The 26214-nt window shown below is 35.0% G+C and overlaps 1 protein-coding gene across 2 annotated transcripts; it reads right to left on the bottom strand.

The window, feature by feature from the left end:
* Positions 1–737: 737 nt before the first annotated feature.
* On the bottom strand, positions 738–25905 carry LOC131036949 (uncharacterized). 2 transcript variants are annotated; one of them, XM_057968977.2, is made up of 3 exons: positions 25512–25904; positions 13671–13802; positions 738–2945 (listed from the first exon to the last, which is right to left on the bottom strand). In XM_057968977.2, the coding sequence occupies exon 3, from the start codon at positions 2918–2920 to the stop codon at positions 1367–1369; it is 1554 nt and encodes a 517-aa protein (XP_057824960.2). In that variant the 5' UTR covers positions 2921–2945; positions 13671–13802; positions 25512–25904; the 3' UTR covers positions 738–1366. The 2 variants fall into 2 exon arrangements, with proteins under 2 accessions (XP_057824960.2, XP_057824961.2); XM_057968978.2 differs by lacking the exon at positions 13671–13802 and having other exon boundaries at positions 25512–25905.
* Between the last annotated feature and the right edge of the window lie 309 nt (positions 25906–26214).

Here is a 26214-nt window from a genome sequence, read left to right as displayed (position 1 = left end):
AGTTTGATTTTTGGCAAAATAAAAACAATCCGGGAGGCAGTGAAATCCCTAAAAAATAGGAACTTTCGAAAAATAGAAAGGTGCTTAGAATTCGCTCAAATTTCACTGGGAGGTTCCTTGAAAAAACCTGATTCCAATGCAATGCTCAGTTTTCCCAAAGCCTTAAGGAAAAGGCCTCAAATCTAAGTCTGAAGGGCGAAACCCTAAACTGGACAACAATTTCCAAACTTGGCCAAATTCATTCAAACGACTTGCAAGCTTGATCAAATTTCATCCCAATCACTTGCAAACCGGGAAGACCAAATAGACTATTGTGAAAAGACCCAAAGAGACACAACCAAAAGTAAAAGACCAAGAGGACCTAAAGAGTAGGGGGTCTCCATTTGCATGGGGCGATGTGTGAAAACGTCACAACAGGTCCTGATTTCTTTATCTGGCTTTTTTAATGCAATATGTTTTATGTTCTATGTTTTATGTTTTATGTTTTAAGGAACCCTCAGTTTACTATATATACAGTACTGCCTTAACAATGTCATCCATTATTTAAATCTAACTGGGTAACAACACGCATGCCATCTATATTCAAATTTTGCCCGACAAAATATTTTCAAGGACTTGTGACGGCCTAACCTTGATATTTGTATGACTAAGAAAGACTTGGAGCAAACTATCAGAGTGAAATGTGCAAGAAAGTAATATTGTGATAACATATAATAATCAAGATTGCGACTCTCTCATAATCATAATACCAGTCTTGTAATAATTTATCTCAACAACTGAAGCCATTTGGCATTGAAATAACATGTTTTAGACTCTAAAGTGTAGTGGAAAATAGAACAGGAGCGATGTTTTAAGATAATGGCAAATGGTGCCCTTTAAGTTATATTTCCAGTCTCATTGGTGATCTCATAATCCACGTACATATATGTTCAGCTCACTCTGGACGTGCAATTAGGAAGAAATACAGATGGAGTAACTTATAATATGAGAGGCTGCTCTTGTAGCAAAAGATATCATGATATGATAGCAAAGAATTATAATTGACAGAAGACAGCATTCATACCAAAATTTGCAGAGTATCTGTCTACTTGATAATTCACATGGACTAACCACGGTGGGCATCTTCTTGTTGTTAGGCAATTTGGACTTGATGACAAGAATCTAACATGATATTGAATCTTACATAATTATTTAGCTGATAAATGGAGAATGCAACTTGGCTTTAGAAGTCAGATGACAGAATTTTTATCTGCTGAAATCATAAGACAATAGCAAAAATACAACTGTAAAGGAACTGGTCAAATAACCATTTCCTCATTCCCTGTAACAAGAATGTCTCCATTCTCGGTTTCTCTGCCAGAAAAGTTTAAAAGGCTCCAAAATGATAAGGTTGGCTTAGGCAATCAATGGCATGGATCAGTTTTCTTCTAGGCCCAACAGCATGTGCTCCCATCTCTTTGAGTGTAGCCATGGTTAATTGCAACAGACGAAACTCATCAACTTTTTCCCTCTGAAAAATGTCCACAAACTGTGCCAGACCTTTTGAAACAAGCCATCTTCTCAATCCTCCCGCCTTTGCCAGATTTTTTCTGAGAATCAGCATCTTTTTACTTTGATTATCTAGTACAGAAGTATTAACATAACTCGTTGAACCAAAAAAATTGGTCTCTCTAGCTGCAGTCATGCAGGCAGTGTTTCCTTGGCCAATAGTCATATGCACTGCAGCAGATGAGATTCTCTCACTTGCCAGGATTGTGTTGCTACTAAATATGCCTACGCTTGTACACTCTAAGGATGGCATAACCCTAGCATCATATGTAAGATTGTACTGTTCGAGGGATTTCTTCAGAGAAAAAACTGATGGGCCCGCCATTGATCTGTCTAACCCTGTTAATGGTCTCTGTTGTAATTCAATATGGTCACACAGTCTAGAGTCACTGGGTATAAGTGAGGCTGGTAAATGATGACCAGGCTTTGATGGCTCTTCTGGGTAGACATCACTGCTTCTTATTGCCTCAGCTTCCTCAAGATTTCTACAATCTCTGTCCAATCCAAATAATTTATTATCTTTAATTGGAATTAACTGGGTCCCTGTTCCTGGTTGATCTTTTGGTTTATGTCGATTGTCCAAATCACCCTTCATTGCATTATCAATGTCACTTTCTCTTTTGTGGCATTTATTTTTTGTTGAAATTTCAGAGGTTTGGTTCTTCTGAACTGTTTGAGAAACCTTCCCATCTGGAACCTGCAGACTGTCCGGTAGAAGTACTTTACAAGGCTCCTCTTGTCTAGGCATAGACTCTCTGTTGCTTAAGATTGGTTCATTGTCTTGTTGAACACTAGAATGTGATGGAATCTTTGAGGTACCTTGCACAACTGCCTTAACAGCTGCAGTTTTTTTTCTTGAAAGCGGTAGAGGTGAGGTATTTTGACTCACTTCAATATTAGTACCTTTACCTTCCAGATTTCTGCCCCTTCGCCGTGATGTCACCTTTAATATTGCCTTTCTTATGTTCCTATGAGCATTTTTGGTATCGGTGGTTGAATCAATTCTGCTTCGTTTTCTTGAAATTGGTCCCACGTTCTTAGTATCAGCAGTTGAATCAGTTCTGACTCTTTTCCTTGAAATTTTCCTAGCACCTTTAGCAGGTTCCCCAGGTATGCTTTCTTTTTGTTTGATTCTTTGTACTTGGGCTGGTGCTTGAGTGGCTTTAGGCATTGGAGGAATCCAAATGATGACCCTTTGCTTTCTCACATGTACCCAAGAAGCTTCTTCATCTTGGCAGTCTACTTCCTGCCTAGGCATAGGAGAACATTTGTTCTTGCTATCTACAGCATTTGCATCTTTCTTTGCAGCTATTGCTGCGAGATGTCTCCGTTTTGTTTTAGCCATAGAAATAGGTGTGTAGAATGTGATCATTCAAACATTTTACTTCCCTGTCGTGCTGCAACAAAAAATAATCAGATGGTCAAGAAATAAATTTAGATTTAAAAAGAATGCAGAATCATCAAAAAATTCTGACACACATTTGTTGAATTGCTGTAAAAACAACAGAATAATTATTTGCTTCAATCAATTCTCTAATGATGGCTACATACAGAACTTGATCCAGAAGACTCTTACAAATAGATACAGTGAAGAAGCTATTCTCAAATCGAAAACATAGGAACATGAGCATATTTGGCATACAGTTGATGCAAGTCATCCTCTTTTTGCTACAGAATTTTAAGTACTTGTATAAGAATGCATGGATCAAACAAATTTATTCATAAACTAAACTACTGGTTTAGGTTCACATATACCAGTACAGTGTAAACAATTGGGGTTTTCTGCTAAAAACAGCAGTTAAGTTCAGAATAGCACATAATAAGCAAAACCAGCATAGAAATAAAAAATTCTACTTCAATGTTAATTTGTCAATGTCATTATAGATATGCATTGTTCCATATTAAAATAATATAATCAGCAAGCAGCATCATGTGGGTCTTCATAAAGATTATCATCATCATCATCATTGACATAAATTAGACAACTATCTTCATGTGCGGCAAATTGACTATTCCGAAGTTGATGCAAGGAAGCATGGAGAAGGTGGAACCATAAGGAGACGCGTTCAGCATGAGAGAGCATAGACCTGAATGCACCTCCAGTGATTATGAGTTCAAGTTAAGGTGGCTTTGTTTACTCCTAAATGAACAAAGTATAGACAACTATCTATTGCAAAAGACACAAATTACATACATATAATGATTTATAAAAAAGTTGCAGAATAATTCAAGAGTTACAAAATGATATCACAATTGCTTTGTTTATTCATAGATGCTCCTATACAAAAATTGGAATAAGGGCACAGTTCCAACATGCAATGTCCTTCCCTAAGTAAAGGTTCTATATAAACTACTTGTCAGTTGCCAAGCAAATACAACCGTCAACAAAAATTAAAAACAATTTCTTGTAACTACCACAAGGCGACAAAGTATTATCATACCTATCAATCATAATCAAACATAACTAATACAAATCATACTATTTACATTAGCTCCCCCTCCCAAAAAGAAAAGTCATCTAATAGACGACATGGAAACAAATATGCATAATATTAGCATAAAACTATTAAGGGGCAAAGGAAGGAGATGTCTTTAGAGGCAAAAACAAAAATGGAGCAAAAAGTGGAATAGTGAGATGCAACCACAAATAACTTTAAAAAAAAAAATTATTGCTTCAAGAGGTGGGTAGCCAAAAGCTTATGTTCCCTGGGTGCCTTAAAACCATTTGTATGGCTTCCATAAGCTGAGCCTTGGCCTTCTCATGGGCAGCTCAAAATTTTGAAATTTCTTAAATCATTTTTGGCAAACTTATTGTTCTCTAACTTTGTAAGATGAGCCCAATTGGGCCTGAAATCGATGTCTTTGATCTTCAAGTTCCTCTCTTAATTTTGTGGAATTTCATATTAATTCATCCATTTCAGCACCAATAGTTTATCAAGCTGCCATTTCCATTTGCAACATGAGATTCAAGGTGTCAAAGTCTATACTTAATGGAGTATAAATCTTCAAGCATTTTCCCATCAAAGCCACTAAAAAAGGGGGTACCCTCATTGGAATCCACTTATGTTTCATCTCTTCTAATTTTGCATTAGGCCACCCATCAGAAATAAAAGTTTGGATAATTCAATATGGCACTTCCATTCAACAAATTGCCAAATAGGTTGGACATTCTATTAAACCACAAGAGAGTTTTGTACTATCTAATCTCCATGAAATATCTCCAACTTTGCACATTATGTGTGCCATGGGCTCCAAATCTTGAACATATTGTTGATTAGTGCACAATGAAATAGCAGGATCTGGCTTTGAGAGCTAATCGAAATTTCCTCGTCTTCACTAGGCACTAGGCTCTGTGGTTCAATTTGCACAGGTGATATCATAGACCTGCTCAAGGTATTGTAAAGGAATTATTTTTGGTTAAAGAATTATCGTGTTTGATTCATGCATAGGAGTCACAAGGGGTAACACTAGAGTATTAATAGGAGCTCCCAATAAGCTTAACCACTTACCAATGTGTTCATAAGCTTCTTTGAATAATTCTAACAGTGTGGTAGGAGGAGATATGGTTATCTCCTCCCCACCTTTATTGTCACTTTCTTCTATAGGTTCTTTGAAGGAGGACGATTCAGCTTGGGTTCTTTTTCGTTTTCTCAAATTATGACCAATCTTGCCTTCCTCCTTTCCTTCCACTATGCAAATATCCAAAGATTTCCATCTAAATATAGAGGGCCAACTAGAATCATAGTCTATATCAGGCTAAAATTTATCAGTTGACAAGGATGGCGCCTGTGTATATACCAGATCCAAAAAGAGTGCAATGACAAGTTGTGTCATGTAAAATCCCTTATGCTTTAAAAGAAAAAAGAAACCTTGAATTCTAACTAAGAATAGTTCTGCCCAGTTATAAATCTGCACTTTGCCAAGCCTGATCATATACTCTGTCATCCAAACTACAATATCCAAAGCTATTCTGGCTCCCATCAATCTGTTTTTAATAAGGTCTAGGATACATCACCATTCATTATTGGCTAAGTAATCTATCCCGAGACCCCTTTTTCCTTTGCTCCCTATATTTTCCTGCCCTTTGCTTGTCAAGTTATCTTTGCATAATGCTTGAACAATCATTTCTTTATATGCTTGACTAACATTATTGCTAGGTTTGTAATATTTAGTCCTGAACATAGAAACCTAAGCAATTGTAAAAAATCAATGGGAGCATATGTGATAATGATTGCTATGTCCATGTATTGTAATACTAATTTGTGTCTATATCATAGTTGAATACCATGCTCTAAAGTAAAGCTCAAAATCTCTACAATTAAAATAGGGAACCTAGATCACCTTATTTGCTTAAGCTTTAGTCAATGCAATTTTGAGCATATGATTTTGAAATCCTTTGCGCGCCACAATTGACACTTTGTAGTAGTGAGACTCTCCCAGGTAAAAGCTTTTACAGTTTTGGTGCCTTTGGTTTTTTTTTCTCATTGCTTCCTTTTTTCCTTCATTATTGATTGTCCTTATATGTTATCAAATTATCACTCTCTTTTTCCAATACTATCTATCATTGTTTTCAAAATTTTCGATAAAAGTAAAGAGGTATTCCTCGTTGCACTTGTAACATTTCCATCCATGATCAATGTTGCTTGGAAAATACCTGAATTATCACTTACAAAATTTGAAAATCTTGTACCTAGATTATTCATTGCACCTTCTTATAGTTCTTGAATTGAAATGTTTAATCTCTCCAAGCCACTTGCATTGAATAAATATGTTGTGAACTCCTTATAATGGTGAGTGAATGTAAACTCTTGGTAGTTATTCCAGCTAACTTTGAACTCTTCCTAGCTATACCCTACAATTATAATTGCTCACAAATGGATACCAAAGATTTGTTGTACTTGAATAGTTGTATGCCGATCAAAGCCAATACTCTTTTAGCTGTATAGTAGGTGGAGAAATGACTGTAAAGTGAACAAGTCATTCAATGCTTACAACTACAATTCTTTGTATTGCAAGGGCAACAAAATTCAATGCAATGAATACTTGCATGTTTTTAGACCATACAATTTTTATAGCAGCCCTTTCATATTGTACAGCCAACTTGTATCCTCAAACCGTATGGTAAAACGTGCACACCACACAACAAGGTGTAATCATAAGGTAGCATTTAAATCAATAGTTGTACGGTAGCGACAAAAGTCATGAACTTGTATAGCATCAAAAGCTCAAGTTGTACAACAAGAATAATCACACTGTCTGCAAGTCATATGCCTACTGTAGCTTGGCTTATTAGTCGTATGGCAATGGTTCTAGGGTTATATTGTACAATGGATGCAAATTGAAGAAATTTTCGTATAGTGGTTACTACTCTAAAACTTGTACATCTTTTGCTTCTATTGTACAATGAGGATGGATTTGGTTTTTCTAGTCTCTTTCCAAGTCATATGATGTCAAATTTTAATTTTTTAATTTTTCTTTCTTTTCCATTTCCTATTTTTTTCTTTTTCATTTGGGCCCCACTTGTCTCCCTTTATTTTTCTAGTCATTTCTAGTTTTACTTCCATTTCATGTTGACATATGCAATACGAATAAGCTCCTTTAAAAAATTCATTAAAATTACTTATAAACTCTAACCTAGAAATTTTATCAACATAATTTACTTTGCTCATACCTTTGTGATTCCCAAGGTTGTCAAGTGTTTCCTCTGAATCAGTTAAGTGCGATACTTTTGGCTTTTGATAGTATGTTAGTTCCAAGTTATATACTTCATCTCCCATGGACACACTTGCCAAGGAGTTGCTATGTTGCTATGTACAATGCTAGATACTATTTGCCAAACTTGAGATGGCTTTCCGCCTAGTCTATCATGTTTATTGTTTCTTATATTTCTTGCTTTGATAAGTTTTTAATTTGAATTCATCGACTACATCATCCCATACATTCTACTAAAACCTTAAGTTGTCTCTTGGTCACTATAAATTGACCAATCATCTAGGAATGCCTTGAAGTTTCCTACAGACATTTTACCAAAGCTATGAAGAATAGTTCTCTAAAATATGACAAAGCAACACATAGATTGAACGACATTCTATTGTAAACATATACTTCGTCCTCCACTATAAAAGTGGTATTGAGTTTGTCTTATTTTTCTCTACTTATCTAATTATATCTTGAGAACCCATCCATGAAGGAATAGACCTCATGTCTTGCCACTTCTTCAAGAATGGAGTTTGTAAATGGAATTGGAAATGGATCTTTGATTGTTAAGACATTAAGAAATACAAAAATACACAGATATTCTAGTTTGTTCCAATTTCTTTAATGAATTGGTAACACCAAATCACTTGTCTCTACTTTCAAGATAATTCTTTCTTTCAACATTTTGTTAATTTCCTCTTGTACTTTGGCTGCATAATTCCAGTTCATTCTATATAGTCTTTTTCTCACTGATTGTGCTTCAAGTACCATGGGTACCCTATGGATACATAACTTTAAAGGCACTCCTTTTATATCCTTGTAATTCCAGTTCATTCTATATGGTCTTTTTCTCACAAATACACAACTTTGAAGGCACTCCTTTTAGATCCTTGCATGTCCATGCGAAAGACATCTTTGTATTCCAAGAAAATTTTGAACATTGCTTCTTTCAACACAAGATCCCAAGTGTCTCTAACCATTATTACATCAACACTATCTTTTTCGCCCGAATTTGCTTTTATGGACAATTAGTTTTGATGTGATCTTCACTCTTGTAGTTTGGACACCAATGTTCTTTTGTTTCTTAGTTGGTTTCTCTCTCAACCTTTAATTCTTTCATCATCCAGAGCATGTCCCTTCTCAAGACTTGTGTTGTTCTGATTTAATTATGCCACTCCTATCCAAACTATCATTTGCATCATGTTTCCTTTTAGCTTGAGAATACATTTTATCTTCACTTTCTATTTCCATTGCCCTATAATAGGCTTTTGCACAAGAAGCGGTACTACTTTCATTTTTTTCTTTAATGAGAGAATAAGTTCAATAAACCATCTTTCCTTCAAACCATCAATAAGTTCCTTTTCTAGTTTTACCAATAATTCTTTGAGCCTACAACTATAAGAACTTACATTCTATCGTTTACCTTGTTTTGTATTATAAATTTTTGCTATGCTTTTGTTATCATCTCAAAATAGCTTGATCTCTTCTTGAAAAGATTTCTTTAATATGTCCCATATACTTTTGGAAGTTGGTTCAACTCATATATGCCAATAAATTGCTATACCTCTTAAAGTGGCCAAAAAAGACAATAGCCAGTATGCTCTATCATCTTAGCCATTTGCTACCCAGGTTGTCTCATTGGTCATGCAATGCCTTATGGAATACTATGTGAAATTTCAGAAAAACCTTCACACAGATTGCTTGGATCTAGCTGGAAAATGAAGAAACAAAACACTTGCAGAGAAAAAAGAAGAAAAAATAAAGAGCTTTTCTGATAGAACAGAAAATAAATTCATTAACTGAATGTAATAATAACAATGCATTAGAAACAATGATTAAAAACTACTGCATTAAACAAATTTGCGATGAAAGAGGAGGAGATGAAAGGTTAACAGGCTGTTTGCACTGTCTCTTAGTTAGCCTTATGCAAACATCATGCAATCATGAGTTATTCCCCTCAATCATGGAGAAGACTGCAAAGGAAACTGGAATTGACTCATGCTACCACCAACTGCATGAATCACACCACTAACGCCCCCCTTAAGTCTAATTAAGGAGATAGAAAAGAGGAAAGAGGGAAAACCCAATGGGAACAAACCCCTCCCTCAAAATACATGCTAACTAAGCATGACAGCTATTGTGTTGCAGTGTCCACCCCAAGAAGGTCTCATCAAGAGTGAAACTTCTGCTCGGTGAACATCTTCGTGAAGATGTCAACAATCTAGTGAGAAGTAGGACGATACTGCAGATCGACAACTCCATCGTGTATCAAATCTCAGATGTAATGCATGTGAATCTCGATGTGTTTGGTTTGTTGTCTCCGTACAGGATCCCTAAAAAACTTCAATGTACTCTAATTATCACACCAAATGACAGTCAGGCGATGAAAAAGGATACCGAGCTCAATCAGGAACAACCAAATAGCCTAAATGGTAATATTGATTGCACCTCTATATTCGGCCTCTGCAGATGATAAAGCAATGGCAGATTGCTTCTTGCTTGACAAACAAATGGGGCCAAATCCCAAAATAAGAACATATCCTAAAGTGGACTTGCGATCAACGTGATCACCAGCCCAATCAGAATCAATGTAGCCAATAAGATCCAAAGTACATCATGCTGAACAATGAATCCCATAGCTAATGGTTCCTCGAACATATCAAAGAATACGCTTTGTAGCTTTCCAATTAGCTCATGTGGCTCCTGCATGTATCTGGAGACAGCCCCCACTACATATGAGAGATCTGGACGAGAGTGAGTGAGATAAAGAAGACTCCCCACAAGCTGACGGTAGTGTGTGCAATCAACCAATGGTGTGTCTTTGCCATCCTCAAGCTTCACCCCAGATAGGAAAGGTGTGGCTGTAGACTTGCAGTCGGTCATGTGAAACCGAGCCAAGAGATCTCTCACATACTTGAATTAAGCAACTTTGATTCCTGATGCATTCTAGCTGATTTCAAGGCCAAGCAAAAAGTGTAGTCAACCCATGTCTGTCATGGAAAATCTGTCATGCAAAACAGTTTTTATTGCAGCAATGGTTGTGGCTGAATCACCTATTATTAGTAGATCATCTACATAGAGTACTATGAGCAACAAAGAATCAGATGTTCTCATCATATAAACATTTTGATCAGATTTACATCGCATGAAATTTTGAGACAAAAGATAGGAATCCATTTTAGCATACCAAGCTCTAGGTGTCTGCTTGAGGCCATAGAGTGACTTCTTGAGCTTGTATACCAATGAGGAATTTTGTACATAACCAGGTGGCTGCTCGATGTAGATCTCCTCCTTGAGATCACCATGAAGAAATGCATTCTTCACATCCATGTGATATACCTCCCACCTTCTTGCTGCTGCAATGGCAAGAGCCAATCAAATGGAATCCATTTTTGCCACTAGAGCAGAAGTCTCATCATAGTCAATGCCATGTACTTGCTAAAATAAAAACTGCTTTGCATGACAGATTTTCCATGACAGACGTGGGTCTCCTACACTTTTTCCTTGGCCTTGAAATCAGCCAGAATGCATCAAGAATCATCAAAGTTGCTCAATCCAAGTATGCGAGAGATCTCTTGGCCTGGTTTCACATGACCCTATGAATTTGGGCAGTTTTTGCCTTTATGTTGGGGCTTGATGGTGAAGTCACATGTATTTTCTTCTAATGCAACCTTACTGCCTGGGACCTACTCAACAAAGTGTTTTGACTTGGACATTTTGATGCTTCTCTCACACTCTATCTAGGCCACATGAAAATTCTTGACTTTTCCAACAACTTCAGTTTTATGTGCACTTGTATTGCCTTTAAGTTCTCTTCCATATACCCTTAGCCCTAGAGTTTATGGTTTGGCGTTTTCTCCTTCAATTAACAACTTTTCAATGCCTTGAAGGTTATTCTTATATGTTTCTCTTTCCCCGTTTGTGGAGGAATCCTTGGGCTCTATTTTCTAACTTCCCTTGTCCAAATGGACTTGTCTTGACTTTTCAATTTGGTTTGACAAATCAACCCACACTTCATCTAGTAATGGTAGGTGTCTTGCTATCTCCTCCCACTCTGACTTTGTATCCTTCTTTGTAGTTTTAATAATATTATCTTTATTTTCTTGATTACAATTTCAAATTGCCATTTGACTTCTACTTATTTCTTGAGATGGACTCCGACTTTGGATTTGTATGGCTATGGTTTCTTCAGTTTCTTCTATTAGTGATTTCCTCTCTCTTTATTCTACAATCCTTCAAGATCGTCTCACTTTCTATTATGTTCCTTGACCACTCTTTGATCTTCTTTTATTTGGGTGTAAGTGCATTAATTATGGGAAGCATTAAACCGATTCATGCTTCATATTTTTTCTTCTTGTTGGAGTCTACTCTCATAACATTGTCTTACTCATTGTCTATGTGCTTCACAAACTCTTTGAGCACACAAATCTTTAAGTACTATAAAATGTTATGTGAGGAGTGGGAGATAACGGTCAAAGAGTACATGTCCCACAAATAAGCTGGATCTTCCATAAGATCATTCTTCTCTTTGTTGATTGGATTCCGCTGGTTCTTCAACTAGCTGTCCCATTTATATGGTTATCTTTTCTTCTACCCAACCTTTTAAGAGCAATGCTGTCAAACGTTTACTGCTAAATGAATAAACAACTGTCTATTGCAAAGCAAACTAATTGCATACAAATAACGAAATCTATGAGAGTTACATAATGATTCAATAGAGTTACAGAATGATTTCACAATTGCTTCATTTATTCATAAATGCTCTGATACAAAAACTGTAATAACAAAACAAATCCAACATGTACCTTTCCCTGACCAAAAAAGTTCTATATAAACTCCTTGACAACTGTCAAGCAACTACAACCATCAGCTACTACTAAAAACTATTTCTTTTAACTACCATAGGCAACAAGGTATCACCATACCCACCAATGATAACCAAACAATAACTGATACAGATTATACCATCTACAGGCTCTTCCAATTCATCAGTGTACGTTTGGAAGTGCAATCGTCTTGATCCAAGTCCTCAAGGTTATCCGAGCTGAGCTATGAATCTAGCTCCTCTGATGCCAAGGATGACACCTCAAAGAAGTCACAAGACAAAATGGAGATCCCATTGAGGGTGTTGACAAACCAATGCTCACTCTTTGACCCCATCAATTGATATCCTAATCTGGTCATGCTCTCTAGCTTGGCCTAAAAAAGTTAAACAAAAATTAAAAAAAAGGGCACCCAGTTCTGCCTGGGTTTGCCCTGGGTACTGCCAAGTGCACTCGATTTTGCCTAGGCATGTATTAGGATCCACCTGGGCAAACCCGAGTACACTTTGCAGCACCCTGTCCACACCCCCAGTGGACTAGTGTACATACCCAGATCAGAATGAGCCAGACCGAGATCCACGGCAGTTTCTAGGTGAGACAAAAACTTATTTCATAAACAATAAAATGACATTCTGGCAGCAAATATAACATAGAGAAACAAATGGATGCACCACGATAGAAAAAAGTTAAAAACCTAGTAGACAACACTACTAAATGTGCGTGAGTGTGTGTGTGTGTATAGTCCATACCCAGATCAGAATGAACCAGACCAGGATCCAAAGCAATTTCTAGGTGAGCCAAATACTTAGATCATAAACAAAAAAGATGATATTCTGGCAGAAAATATCACATTGAGAAACAGACAGATGCACCATGATGGAAAAAAGTTAAAAACCTAGTAGACAACACTGATCTATATATATATAGAACGATTGATTTGATGCAAGAGGGGCAAGTTTCTTCCTGAAATAATCTAATCTAGCTCAGACAAAATTTTGTTAAAAAGGCAAATGGAAGAATACCCCCCAGCAGTCCAACCAAGCTCATGTTAAGAATGATGCAAGGAAACACTCTTTTCCTGTATAGTCTTGATCATGCTACGAAAGGGATGGGATTTTAGTTGCTGTATATCACCTGCGATACATACACATAAGCCTTGGAAATCCATAATTAACAACAGATGGTAAAGAAAAAAGGCAATTATCCATATATATAATTCATTCTAGGACCTTATTGCTTCCAATCTTAAATCCTACAGTTAAGTTATTTGTTGGCTTCTCAATGTGATTGAGGAGTCCCAACAGGAAGAATTTATCCTGCTAAATTTACTTCTCAAAGTTATCATAGTTTAGTTGTTTCTCAGCTTCCAGAAGTGATCAAGTTATCTCAACAAGGATTTCTCCAACTTAATCTACAATTCCGAGAAAATATTGGACTTGGTTATTCCTCAACTTCTAAAGGTGATTAATAAAATCTTAAAAAGAGGAATTTGTTCAACCAACTGTGAATGCTACCTTTGCAATAACTAAAGATTTCCAAATCTTCTGCCCATGACAAAATGCCTTACATTTATTAAGAGCAAAGATTTTATAGCAATGTTACCAGTATTCTTGAAATCTGCATTCCATAGAGTAGAGCATTCTATCTGAAATAGTAATCCAAGTGGAAAAGCCACACACAAAAAATGTTGAGGAGATTTCTTATAATATTTCGAGTCTTCTCTTCAAAGGTGGCCTAGAAATCTTGCAAAAATGAGTTACTTGAAACTCGTCAAAAACTTCAATCTTATAAATTGATGCCAAACGCCCTCACACCAAATCACCAGCAATAAGCAATATCTATCTCAACCCAACATGTCATTACCTAACTGGTGGATTAATAAAACAAAATCATTGAAAGGAATCCAAATACAATGTAATTGCAATGGCATCTACAATATTTGCCCAAGAAAGTAATTACCCAAACTAGGGCTTTGTCCATAAGCCTGTAACATTTGAGAATATGAGCATATCAATAGGCTATAATGTTAAGAAAAAACAAAATTAACAGAGGATAGTTCCATAATGAATTGGAGGTTACACAGTACAATGCCTCAATAGAAAGTTAGAAACTAAAGCCATGTCCCATTTCGATAGAATTAAAAATGTTTATTGTCTAAAGATAGCAAGATATCAATCAAACAATTCCACACATCGATATTTTATTAGAAGGCAAACTTAGTGGATTATACAAAACGTGATCTTTGCTCTATAACCCCTCCATAGATATAGACTCTTCATGTGACTATCTAGACATCTGGGGTTGACAAAACACATACACTCACATAATCGCATGTTGATATGATTAAGAATCAATTTGTCAAGCACATGCTAACCTAATGACCCCTTGCCTTTGTTTACCCTACCGACTGTAAATATGAATATCATTACTTGTTTTTATTCATGTCTTCCCTTCCACTCCTATTAATTGTCAGAGAATCATAAAAAAGTTCCCAATATCATTATTAATACTAGTAGATCTTTACCAAGGTGGAGAGCTCAAACATACAGGAACAACATAAGTGCAACTGTGAAAGTATAGCTGTTGGCTTGAGTTTGCCATTCTTCAAATTGATAAGTCCAAGTTCATGAATGGGACCAATATTCACAATAAGTGTATACTCAACAAATAAATGTATAGAAGGAATGCATCATAAATATTATAATCAATTTGGAACAACATTTATAAGGAAATTATGTCACCATAGATCATGAATAAAAACAATGTATAAGAATGTTCAAAGGTTGTGGGTAAAATGATGATGAGAGAGATTCTGAAGAGCATTCCGGGTACAAATTCCCCATCTAAAATAATGTATTCCATAACTCTAGTGGACACATGATGAGGTTGTAGTCCAAGCTTACTCCACAATGAGTTAAAGTCTGCCCACAACCCCACCCAAGATTTACCAAGCCAAAGAAAAAATATAAAATAGATACAATCATGGATATTAAATCCCGAGATCTGAAATAAAAGATGTATTAAAAAAAAAAATGCATTGAGAATGTTTACTGTGTTTACTCTAAACTGACTGGGTATGGAAGGATAATTGGAAAGGCAAACGGAGCTAAAGCTAGAGACACAATGATAACAATTTGAGGCACTTCTGAGCTCTAAAGTAGCCGTGACCAGGAATCTGTCTTATTAAGTGAGCTCCCCAACTCTACCCTCAATGCATGTCAAAGACCTGTTCCACTTAGGAAATAACCTGGGGATTAAAAAGAAAAATGAGGACCTAAACCTAAAGTCAACTAAGTTGGTTTGTCATGAAAATTCTTCTTTTTAACTTTTGTGATTTTTAACTTGTCTAGTTTTCTTTTCTTTTTTTGCTTTAATGCATTCTTAACTAACACATACAGGAACACTATGGTTCAATACACATGAACATAAATCCTCTCATCTCCCCCACCTCCAACTTTCCCCTCATGCAGTATACACTAGCATAGGAAATACAAAAGTAACTGTAAAAGGGCAGCTACATCTGTGATCCTCAAACCTGAACTCCTAACTAGGAAAAGAAAAGTTGAAACAAATGCTGTAAATAGAGTAATCTTTATGTACAAAGTAAACGACAGAAATAAAATCTTCAAAATCAAAGATACTTTATGTACTAATTAAATACTGGAAATAAAATCTTCAAAGTGAAAGGTCAAAATAGATTTACAGTGAGAAATGAAATGCTGAAGAAAAAAAAAAGAGATATCTTGTTCTAAGTTTATTGTTACTGGAAGAGCTGTGTATGGATTAGCTTGTGTGGTAGTTTTTGCATGGATTGTGCAGTGGTTTCTGGATTAGATGCAAAAACTACCACACAATCTGATTCAGAAACAGCTCTCCCAAATTTCAAGGATTGTGTAAACTTGATGTCTTTAATGTTTCACTTTTTTTAACAGTGCCTAGCATAATGGCAAGTCCAACTCATATCAGCTTTTTGGGATCAAACCAAGACCACTATGAAGCATTTCCAATATCACTCCATTAAAGGGCCACATACAGATATGGCATGCATTGATGGACAATCCAGCCGCCCATGCTCATTCTTATTTGACGTGTGCATAGCAAGAGTCTAAGTGATACCTAACCTAATTGTTTTAGAAGGATTGACATTCTAACTACATAATGTAACTGATCTGCAATTTATTTGCCAGCTTTATCCAACTAAAGCAAAAAGGTATACTTCTAAATGCTTGAAAAAGAAACTAAATCTACTGATTGAAAAATAAAACAAACATAAAAACTAATCTAGTTTTCCTTCTTTCAGTTTTGAAACAGATAATGAAAGAAATTCATATATAAAATATAAATCCAATCCACAATATCTACATTATATTTGCATAATCACAAAAATTTTGTAAAGACTTTCTCCAGTGATAAATGCAGATAGACTGCAACAAAGAAAAGTAGAATTCAAGCAAACTAAAACAGAATTTGTTTTATCTAATTTGAAATATTTTCCTTCGTATTTTTTTTCTTCTAAATGAAATTAGCATAAAACCTAAACTGTCAAAAGTGAAAGTAAAGGAAACGAAACAAATTGCAGAGAAAATTAAAGCACTCAAAGAAGCTAAATGTTTTAGCTTTGGATTCATCATTTTAAACCTCAATTGTTAGGACTTCAATAATTCAAATTTCAAATACAGTCAACCAAAGGTGAATTGCTTCCATAAATGTCTTATCAATGAAGCTCCAACATAATTTTATCAATTATGTACCTTTTTCTCTTATGTATTTATGCCTGTGATGTAGAAAATTGACTAAATTACCAGACACGTCCGTGCCATATTTGCATCCAATGTATCCGTTATTAATACAACTGGAATATATTATCCAAACAGTGTCACATCCAGGATGTACTGGATTGATACAGCCATATCTGGAAGTATTTGAATACACTGTGGCTATGGTTGCATTTTCTTAGTAGAAAAAAAATTAGAATAGATTGAGAGGGATTCACAAGAAATTTACTGAGCTCACTTGGAGCTCAATATAAGTCTGGCTGGCAAGTGGAAGGATTCAAGATGATAGCAGGGTAAGTGTGTGGTGCAAGCCTGTCATGTGCTCCACCCAAATCACTTGATGCTGTTTCACTCCAATTAATTGTGCTCTTGTTACAACTTACAACCTACTTAATTTATAGACAAAAAATAGATGAAAGTAGGAGCATGGTGTATATTTCAACAAAACAAAGCTACATGTAAAACAATTCTCACATTCCTATACACTAAATGTATTTTATTCAAAAGTTGAATGATGTTTTTAAGTTTTAGATTTTCAGAATTCTATGACTAATCATGATGAATCAAACCATTTTGCAAAACCCTCTTTCCAGGCACCTATCATTTCTGAAAATGCTCAGTGGCCTTCCTGATTATTACATGTAAACAAAATCCTCTTCTCTCTGAATAACTACTATAAAAACAAGAGGTACATTGTTGTCTTTTTTCATTGCATTCCCTTTCATCTTATTGGGTTTATATACACCCTTCAGAAACAACGCCTCTTTTTGAAACTTCTACTCACTATCACTACTTGGTCATCTCTACATCAGAGATGTGATTGAATTATTATGCACTTATTCAATTAATAGTCTATTTTCCAATTGTAATTGTTTATATTTATGCCAATTCCATGTAGATTTCCATCACAAATACATGATTAATTTACAATTCATAATTTTAGATGTTCTGGGTCAAAAGTTGCCCTTCAGGATTTTGAAGTCTGACCTTGAATCTAATAAATATTGTATCAGAGCAGGTTCCGCTAGCTGGACCTGTGTAACTCCAAAAACAAGTGGACAATGAACTTATTGAAAATTTCTAAAGGCCCTAGGATCATTGCAACGGCATAAGGATGAGTGGCATTTACACATCTCCTTTCCAATTTTAAAGTATTTGTCTGACTGACTGTTTTCAATTTTAGCAACTTTTTCATATTCGCATGGAATTGTAAAGAGACTCAGTTTTATAGATATATCATATGACACACCTTTTATTCTCCACTATCTCCAAATCCTAAAAATCATACCAAACAAACAATCCACACTCCTTAAGTCGCAGAATTCATGTAAAATAAAAACAGTCCACAGATGGTTTGCAGAGATATTTGTCAGTTTACATTTCTTGGTTGATGGAGTTTCCTCAAAAAAAATGATTGAAGAATGTGGACAGAAATATTAAGTTCAAATCCAGTGAGGACTGTCACCTATTTCCCATTATACTTTATAGACTTGCATTTTTCTTGCCTTTTGCATCCCATTAAACAATATCCCATTGATAAAACACTTTGGATAACCATTCTCAAGTTCAGATCTAAGGGATGACATACGATAACATATTGATAAACTTGAGCAAGTTCGATATGTATACATTTAACTTGCACCAGTACTGCAACCAGAAATCTGCAGTTTCAAAATTCCTTAGAATTATACTTATTGTGCATAGCACCATAGGTACAATGAACTCCCAAAAAGAGGGAAAACATAAGATTAATCATGAAGAAATCAACTTTTTTATAACAGTTCGTTTTGTGAACATCCATCACTTCTGAACATGTCAGATGGCCTTCAGAATTCTTAAATGTCAACTGATTCGTTTTTTCCTCAAGTTTATCTATAAGGTATAAATACAACAATTACAGTTCTGTACAGGAGTGAAGAAAAGAACAAATTGAAGTTTCCACACAAGTTAGTCACTTCTTCTCTCACAACTGTAAATACTGCAACTACAGCCTATTCTTAAGCTTTTCCCCACTGCTGGACTACATGGACACAGACATCCGCTCCAAAATCCAATTTGTACTTTTTCAACTACATTAGCAACAAAGACATGTTACAACAAAATTGAAAATTCTGATCCCTAAGATGTACAATTTGTAACATCATTTATAATCTTATAGGATAGTAGAGATGCAAAATGCATTATTATGCCCTTAGTGTGTTAAATACCTGATTTGGTCATGTACCTATTTATATAATATACTTTCCTATAGATGTAGAGCAACATCATGAACATGTGATTAAGTTACAATTCAAAACGTTGAATCTTCAGGGTCCAAGGATGTCTTTCAGAACAGTCTTGAATCCTAATAAAATACCCCTTTAAAAGAAATGCACCACTCCTTAGATGCAATAAGAATGAAGAGAACCACTTCCCGAAATGAGTGCTACCAATTGTCTTGGCTAAAACTGCTGGAAATTGATCTGATTCCAATCTGAATCAGTTTTTCCATAAGAGGAACGAGGCACAAGATAATAGGGAGTTTGCAATAAAGCTACCATGAAAAATTTATAGCAGAATATGGTGAAACTGGTCAACAAAAAATAGACCAAAAATGATATAACTAATTAATTCATCACCTTAAATGGGGTCCATGCCCCTCCTATATTCTTTGTATCCTTTATATGAATCCTTTTAAGTATATGGTTCTGTTTTTCCCAGCTGCTATATGCAATTTCAAACACTAGGTGGGACGTGTACCAACTTGATATTTTATTGTCTTCTTTGGAGCTTTGAAAAGTGTAGCATAAAATTTGAGGACATCCTAAGAATATTTCATTCAATCATACCTCTTGTTTCAAATTTGAAGGTAAACCTAATGTCTCTTCTAACTTAAGTATTTCGAAAATGGCAAGTTAGGAAGTGCCACTAGATCTATCCACACGCACTACTCATAATCTTTCGCCAACAACTAAAATCTTCTCTAAACGGATTCATTACATTAATGCACCCAATTCCTCTGGTCTCATCTATAATGCCTCCAATTGCTTCAAGCTTTGAATTTTCTATCCTGGGCACAAAACTGAGAATGAAAATGTCATTTCATTTTACAAAGTTAGGCAGGCACTGTATTGCTTTCATCACTTCCAGAATTCAATATTTTACATTGACAATATGCTCCCCATACCACAAATAAAAAACATGCAAACAAAATTTTCAATTTTTCTGCTGTGACCCCCAAAAACGAGAATGAGCAATGTTAACCATATTGTTGAAAGTGGAAAAATCAACAATTAAAAAAAATTGCTAACGTCATAAGCATTTTGTTTCCAATTTGGTATAATTTATAACCTGGAAAAAACGATAATGAATTACATAAAAAATTTGACTTGAAACCTATAAGAAAACCCTCACTCATAGATCAGAATGAGATCTTCCTAACGAATGCAAGCTTTGTGCAGAAACTAATCCATCCTGTTCTACATACTCTTCCATCTGGCTCTAAATAAGCAATTTTCCAGTCATAAAATATTACCCACATAGATTCAAAATGTTAATAGTTATCTAAAATGCTTCTAAAATTTCAAACAAAAAAAATATTAATGGTGCAGAAATTCTAGAAATTATGGAATCTGGAATGCTTCGAGACCAGAAACTTTTGCAAATGTAAAGCTTGGTAAAGTACACATTGTGAAATATCTAAAATCTTTGCAAAGACAATAAATTCCAAACTCTGCAACCATAAAACAGGAAACTCCAATGTTACTTGAATCAAACCTGTTTTAGATTCCCCAACAGAAAGTATTATGTAGAAATGCCATGATATGTATGCGAATGAACACATATAGGAGCAAGGAGACATCATCTGTGAGGGTAAGTCATAAAGTTGTTAAACCTTTATGCATGCAATTGAACATAGATAGGAGCCAGAAATCATTATCCGTGGCATAAGTCATAAAGCTATTACACCTTATGCATGCAACTGAAGATGAATAGGGGCAGGAAATTATCATCTATGACAGATAAGTCATAAAATTGGTGAACTTATATGCATGCAACTGAGCACAAATAGGAGCAAGAAAATATTATGTGACTAAAATAAGTCATAAATTTGTTACCTTGTACAAACAATATTTAAAAACTCCGGGGTTAAAACTTTAATGTAACATGTAACTTCCTTAGTGGATTATGTTTAATAATTTCCTTGAGAAATATAATACTGCCTTCCACATTGTTTAATCAGTAATAATAAGCTGGATTTTTCAAATGCAGTTACACATCTTCACTCCTCAACTCATGACAGAAAGCTGACCATATTGCACGGCACCTATGATATTTCTTGCGCCTTGAATGCAAGCCTCAATAAGAGCAGTCTTTCCAAAGATAGCAATCTATCATTTTTCTCATACAGACCATTCCCTTTTTAGAAATTATGATTCGACTCTGGTGGCACTTGATACAATGTAATCTTGCGATCATAAAATAAGACCCAAGTTGAGATATCATCTATGGCCCTAAGATGCTTCAGCTCATCTACATGTTAAATTCCAAAGGCTAAAATTTCTTCAGCAACCAAGAGATGAATATTGTTAAAAATCAGGGACAAAAGGACATTGGCAAAACAGCTGTTAGGGGGCATTTGTCAAATAGGGATCACAATATCAAATACCAGGAGTCCTCTGTTGCAACCTGAGCCACGTTGCTAGATCAAATTCAGGTAATTATATGCAGGACCTTAAGCATATAAAATACTGTCAACATATGTCAATCACAAGAAGTATTTATGCTAAGACTCTCATGCACATTGCTTTTGATATTGTCAAATCAACCACTTAAAAAACCATTCAGTACCTGGACGATGTCAGATACATAAATGGGGAAGCCCTTTTCAAATCAGGGTGCATGATTATAGTTATAGCAATGTTATATGGTCACTAGGAGATGTAGAGTTCTATATTCTATATAACACCAGGAAATGTAAGTAATGTATAATTAGTAGCAAAAATAGTTTGGGGAAAAAATCAGCAAACCAGAAGTATAAGATTTTTTGAAAAAATCGGCAAAAAATAAGAAAAATATCGGATTTAAGAAAAACATTAAAAATTGTAGAAAAAGAGACAAAAACTTTTTTTTTTTTTAAAAAGGGCATTACCATAGCATAGAGATATAAAGAGTAAATAAAATAGAGTTTAACCCATGAATTTTAGAAAATAATTTTTTGTTGTTTATATTCATATTGCTGATTGCATAGGCAAATATTCAGTTAACTTTTTAAGAGGGCAGTCACCAAATACACGAAATAGTTGTCTAAGTCTGAGATCAAATATTAACTAAGTCTATGAAGTAACTGAGATCAAAAGTTAACAAACAAATAGTAAAAGTGGAAGCCATTTTGAAGTGATCCAAGAATTTCATTGTGATTGAGGCAAGGTGTTTTGTAAGGTTAATTCAATATTCTAGAAAGCTTATCAAATCATATTCCACAATTGCAATGCTTTATATCATAGCAACAAAATTCGTTTTGGGAAAAAATCAGCAAACCAAAAGTACAAGATTTTTTGAAAAAGGTAAAAATTTGGATTTTAAAAAATCACAAAAAATTGTAGAAAATAGACACAAACTACTTTTTTTTAAACTTAAGGGCATTTCCATAGCATAGGGATATATAGAGTAAATAAAATAGAGTTTAACCCATGATTGTAGAAAAATAGATTTTTGTTGTTTATATTCATTCATATTGCTGACTACATAGGCAAATATTCATTTAACTTTTTAAAAGGGCAGTCACCAAATACAACAAATAGTTGTCTAAGTCTGAGATCACAGATTAGCTAAAGTCTATGAAGTAGCTGAGACCAAAATTTATCAACAGAGATCCAGCTGTTGTTAGCAATTTAGTAAAAGTGAAAGCCATTTTCAAGTGATCCAAGACTTTCATTGTGATTGAGGCAAGGAGTTTCCTAGGGGTACTTCAATATTTGAGAAAGCTTATCAAATCATATTCCACAGTTGTAATGCTTTATATTCTCTGATGGCAATTGATAAGTCTTTTATATGGGGTAGAATTCAACAAAAGGCATTTGTTTAGCTGAAGTAAAAGATTAGCAAGCCACTGGTTTTGGCAATACCTAGCTTGCAACTACTATTTTAGGTAGAGACAAATTTTAATGATTGTGTTGTGGAAGCTCTTTTATTACAACTATGTAAGCTTGTTTGTTGTCATTCACATTTATTTCATGGAGCACTTTCAATATATTGTTCACATAATGAATTGTATGTTTTGTTTGAGCAAAAATAACTATATCAATTATAAATTAAATATCATATATCTATATCTATGTATATTAAATATGTCTTCAGACATTTAGTGTTGTGGTAGAAACACTCCATTGGTGAGGCAGCCACCAAGGTTCAAACCCCTACTAGGTCATTGAGCTCGCAGGCTTTCTGCCTTTGTTGGGTCATTGAGCTCATGGGTTTGAACAAGTTAAGTGTGGGGACTGATGAACCCCTCCAAAATGGACAAAATAACAAACTTTTTCAACGTTGATTCCACATTGACTCTGATTGCATCTCAGATCAACCCTATTTCTAGAAAATTCGGTAATTTCACGAGTTTTCTAGGGTTTTGCAAGTTTTTACAATTATTTTTTCACCTTTTTTTGCCATTTTTTGAGGTTTCTAACATGATTTTAATGTGATTTAAATGCAAAAAATAATGGAAATTTGGGTCAAAGATTGATCAACATTTTTTTTGTGATTCAGGATTTTTTGGGGGAATGAATCGGCTTGCTCCAGGATTCAGAATTAATTGGGTATAATCGCAATTTTTTGCAGACTATTGCTTCTATGAATTGTATATTATAGATAGTCACTACGAGATTGGAGTTCTCTAACCATACCTGCAATTCCTGGTGACTGTGGCATATATCTTTACACGATAAATAGAAAAGAGTACAGTGATCTGCAGCCAAGTCTCACTCTTCCATTCATCCATCTATTTTATGCATGATGTGATACAACTAATGACTGGTTGTATCGCATATATATTAGACGGATAGATTCGACCATTTATAGGTGGCTCAACCAATAGATGGACAACAGTTATGCTTTTGATAGAGAAAGGGGAGGTACACAGTGGATGAAAGGAGGCTGAGGAGATCAAGGGCATTTAGGAATTCATTATATTTTGAGAAAACAAAAGATAGGCCATGCTATTCTGCACCAAATTTCCCTCCACGGTTTTGTTAAAAAAATGTGCTTAAAACTGATTTTTGATAATAGATTAAGTATACACAGCCAAGAAGAAATCCAAACTGTTTGATGGAAGCAGAAAACTGTTAGATTGGATTAGGAAATAAATTTTCCAGACAGGAAGATACGTATATAATAAAAAGTTAGTAGAGAAGGGGACCATATTCTTGGGATGTCAATTCAAACTTTCTGAAGGCACGTTTTTCTTATTCTTAATTTTCACCGCACAATTTAGTTCTGTGTTGGTTTGTGAAAGCTATTTCATTTTTTAGTTTGCAATTTGTGCTGTAAATTACTCATACGGCATCGAAACTATTAACCATTTTCCCTATATCTAAAGCTTCATTCTGCATATTCCTTTGAGTGACCTATGCAAAAGTAGCCAATGCAGGTGCAAATAACATCATTTCGGTAAAGATTCTAATCCAAGCATTCACAGTAAACCTAGCAATAGATACAACCACAGCTTTGGAAGATTATCTTCATGTGAGTTTTCACATTCCCCTAAATCACCATTTACAATCTTCTAAGCCTATAATGCCCCAAGGAACTCAAAAATCCCATCAAGCTTCATACCTGCACTGATTGGAGTTGCACCAAATGCTTGTTTGTATTTCTATTTATTAAAATTGGGCAAAACTTCAGATCCTCTTTGCCAAGAGCCTATAATTCCGGCAGACATGTGGTAAGGGTGCAGAAAATTCGAGTGTTACCCAAGTTTAATAAAATTTAAGAATGTGATCAAGTCTTGCTGCACACTGGACAAATAGTGATCCACAACCCGATGCGCACCAAGAAATACAAAAAAATAGGACTAAAAATACTACAAAGCCCTTTCCATCTCAAAAAGCCAACCCCTGTCTTCATTCTCACGTTAACTGGACCAACACTCTACAATATGACTTAGAGCGCACTAAAAAGTTAAAACAGTTCATCTGCATCCATCAGGGCTCTAGTTCCATTCAGACCGGCTCACATAAGGATTCAAACTACTAAAACAGAAACTAATTTTAGTAACCAGGCCCTACATAGCCTAAAACAACAAGACCGAAAAAACAATTTGGATATTCTGACACAGTTATTCATTCCATTCTCGCCAGGTCACAATACGATCCAGTCTACTGAAAAAGCTATAATCTTTAGAAATCACGGCCTACATTACAAAAATAAAATAATCCCAAAAATATTGCACAATAGGATTCATTAAAACACAGCTTATAGTAACTTCGTTTAAATCATGTAGTATATGCCTGAAAGGTAATGAGGCTATGGACCATCAAAATTCAAACAGAATCAGGCATTGGCCTAATTACTGTTTAAGGCGTCTTATTCCCATTCAAGAAAGGCTAAATCAATCAGTTCTCACTAGAATTTGGAATTTTATGGCAGAAACAACTACAATTGGGCTGAAGTAAGCTATACCCATTTCACATACCTTTGAACTGAAGCTGCCAAATTGCACCGATGCATGAAAATCCTCTCAATTCAGTGGCATGGATGATATTTGCTCTGTAAAATCATTACAGAAGTTTCAATTTAAGGATTGGGTCTCTGATTCATTTAATAATGTTTTGAACAAGTAAGGCCTGTAGCTTAAAAAAAAAAGTAAAAACAAAATTAATGGGTGTTGGCCTGAACAGAGTGTACTTCTTTTGCAACTTTTAAAGACTGGGTGAGAGGGCTTTAGGCCAAGGGTAAAAAATAATATTTGTTAGGCGTTTAGGCCAATGAATGTGCTATGCTTCAAAGACTGCACTAGTAATTGGCCATTGTACTTTAAAGAGGAGAAAGTCCTCATTACTCAGCAAACACAAATTTATACGTTATTTTTGAGGGTGGAACAAATTGATTTATTTGAACTAAAAAATATATTTATAGCATGTTGGAAGTGGAGTGAAAACCTCCCTATGTCTATCTAAATAATATGTATAATAGGACTTTGAGTTTATATGCAATTGGTGGAGTGAAAACCTCCCTATGTCTATTTAAATAATATGTATAATAGGAGTTTGAGTTTATATGCAATTGTTTTGTTTTTCATTGAATTATGTATATATATATATATAAGTGTTGATATGAACAAATTGTGTAGCAAATGAATTGTTTCAAATCTTAAAATAAGATTCACTCACTCATAT

Source organism: Cryptomeria japonica, chromosome 11, assembly GCF_030272615.1.
Source record: "Cryptomeria japonica chromosome 11, Sugi_1.0, whole genome shotgun sequence".
Classification (NCBI taxonomy): domain Eukaryota; kingdom Viridiplantae; phylum Streptophyta; class Pinopsida; order Cupressales; family Cupressaceae; genus Cryptomeria; species Cryptomeria japonica.
The sequence above is the reverse complement of the archived record's forward strand: the minus strand, read 5'-3'. Positions and strand labels throughout refer to the sequence as shown.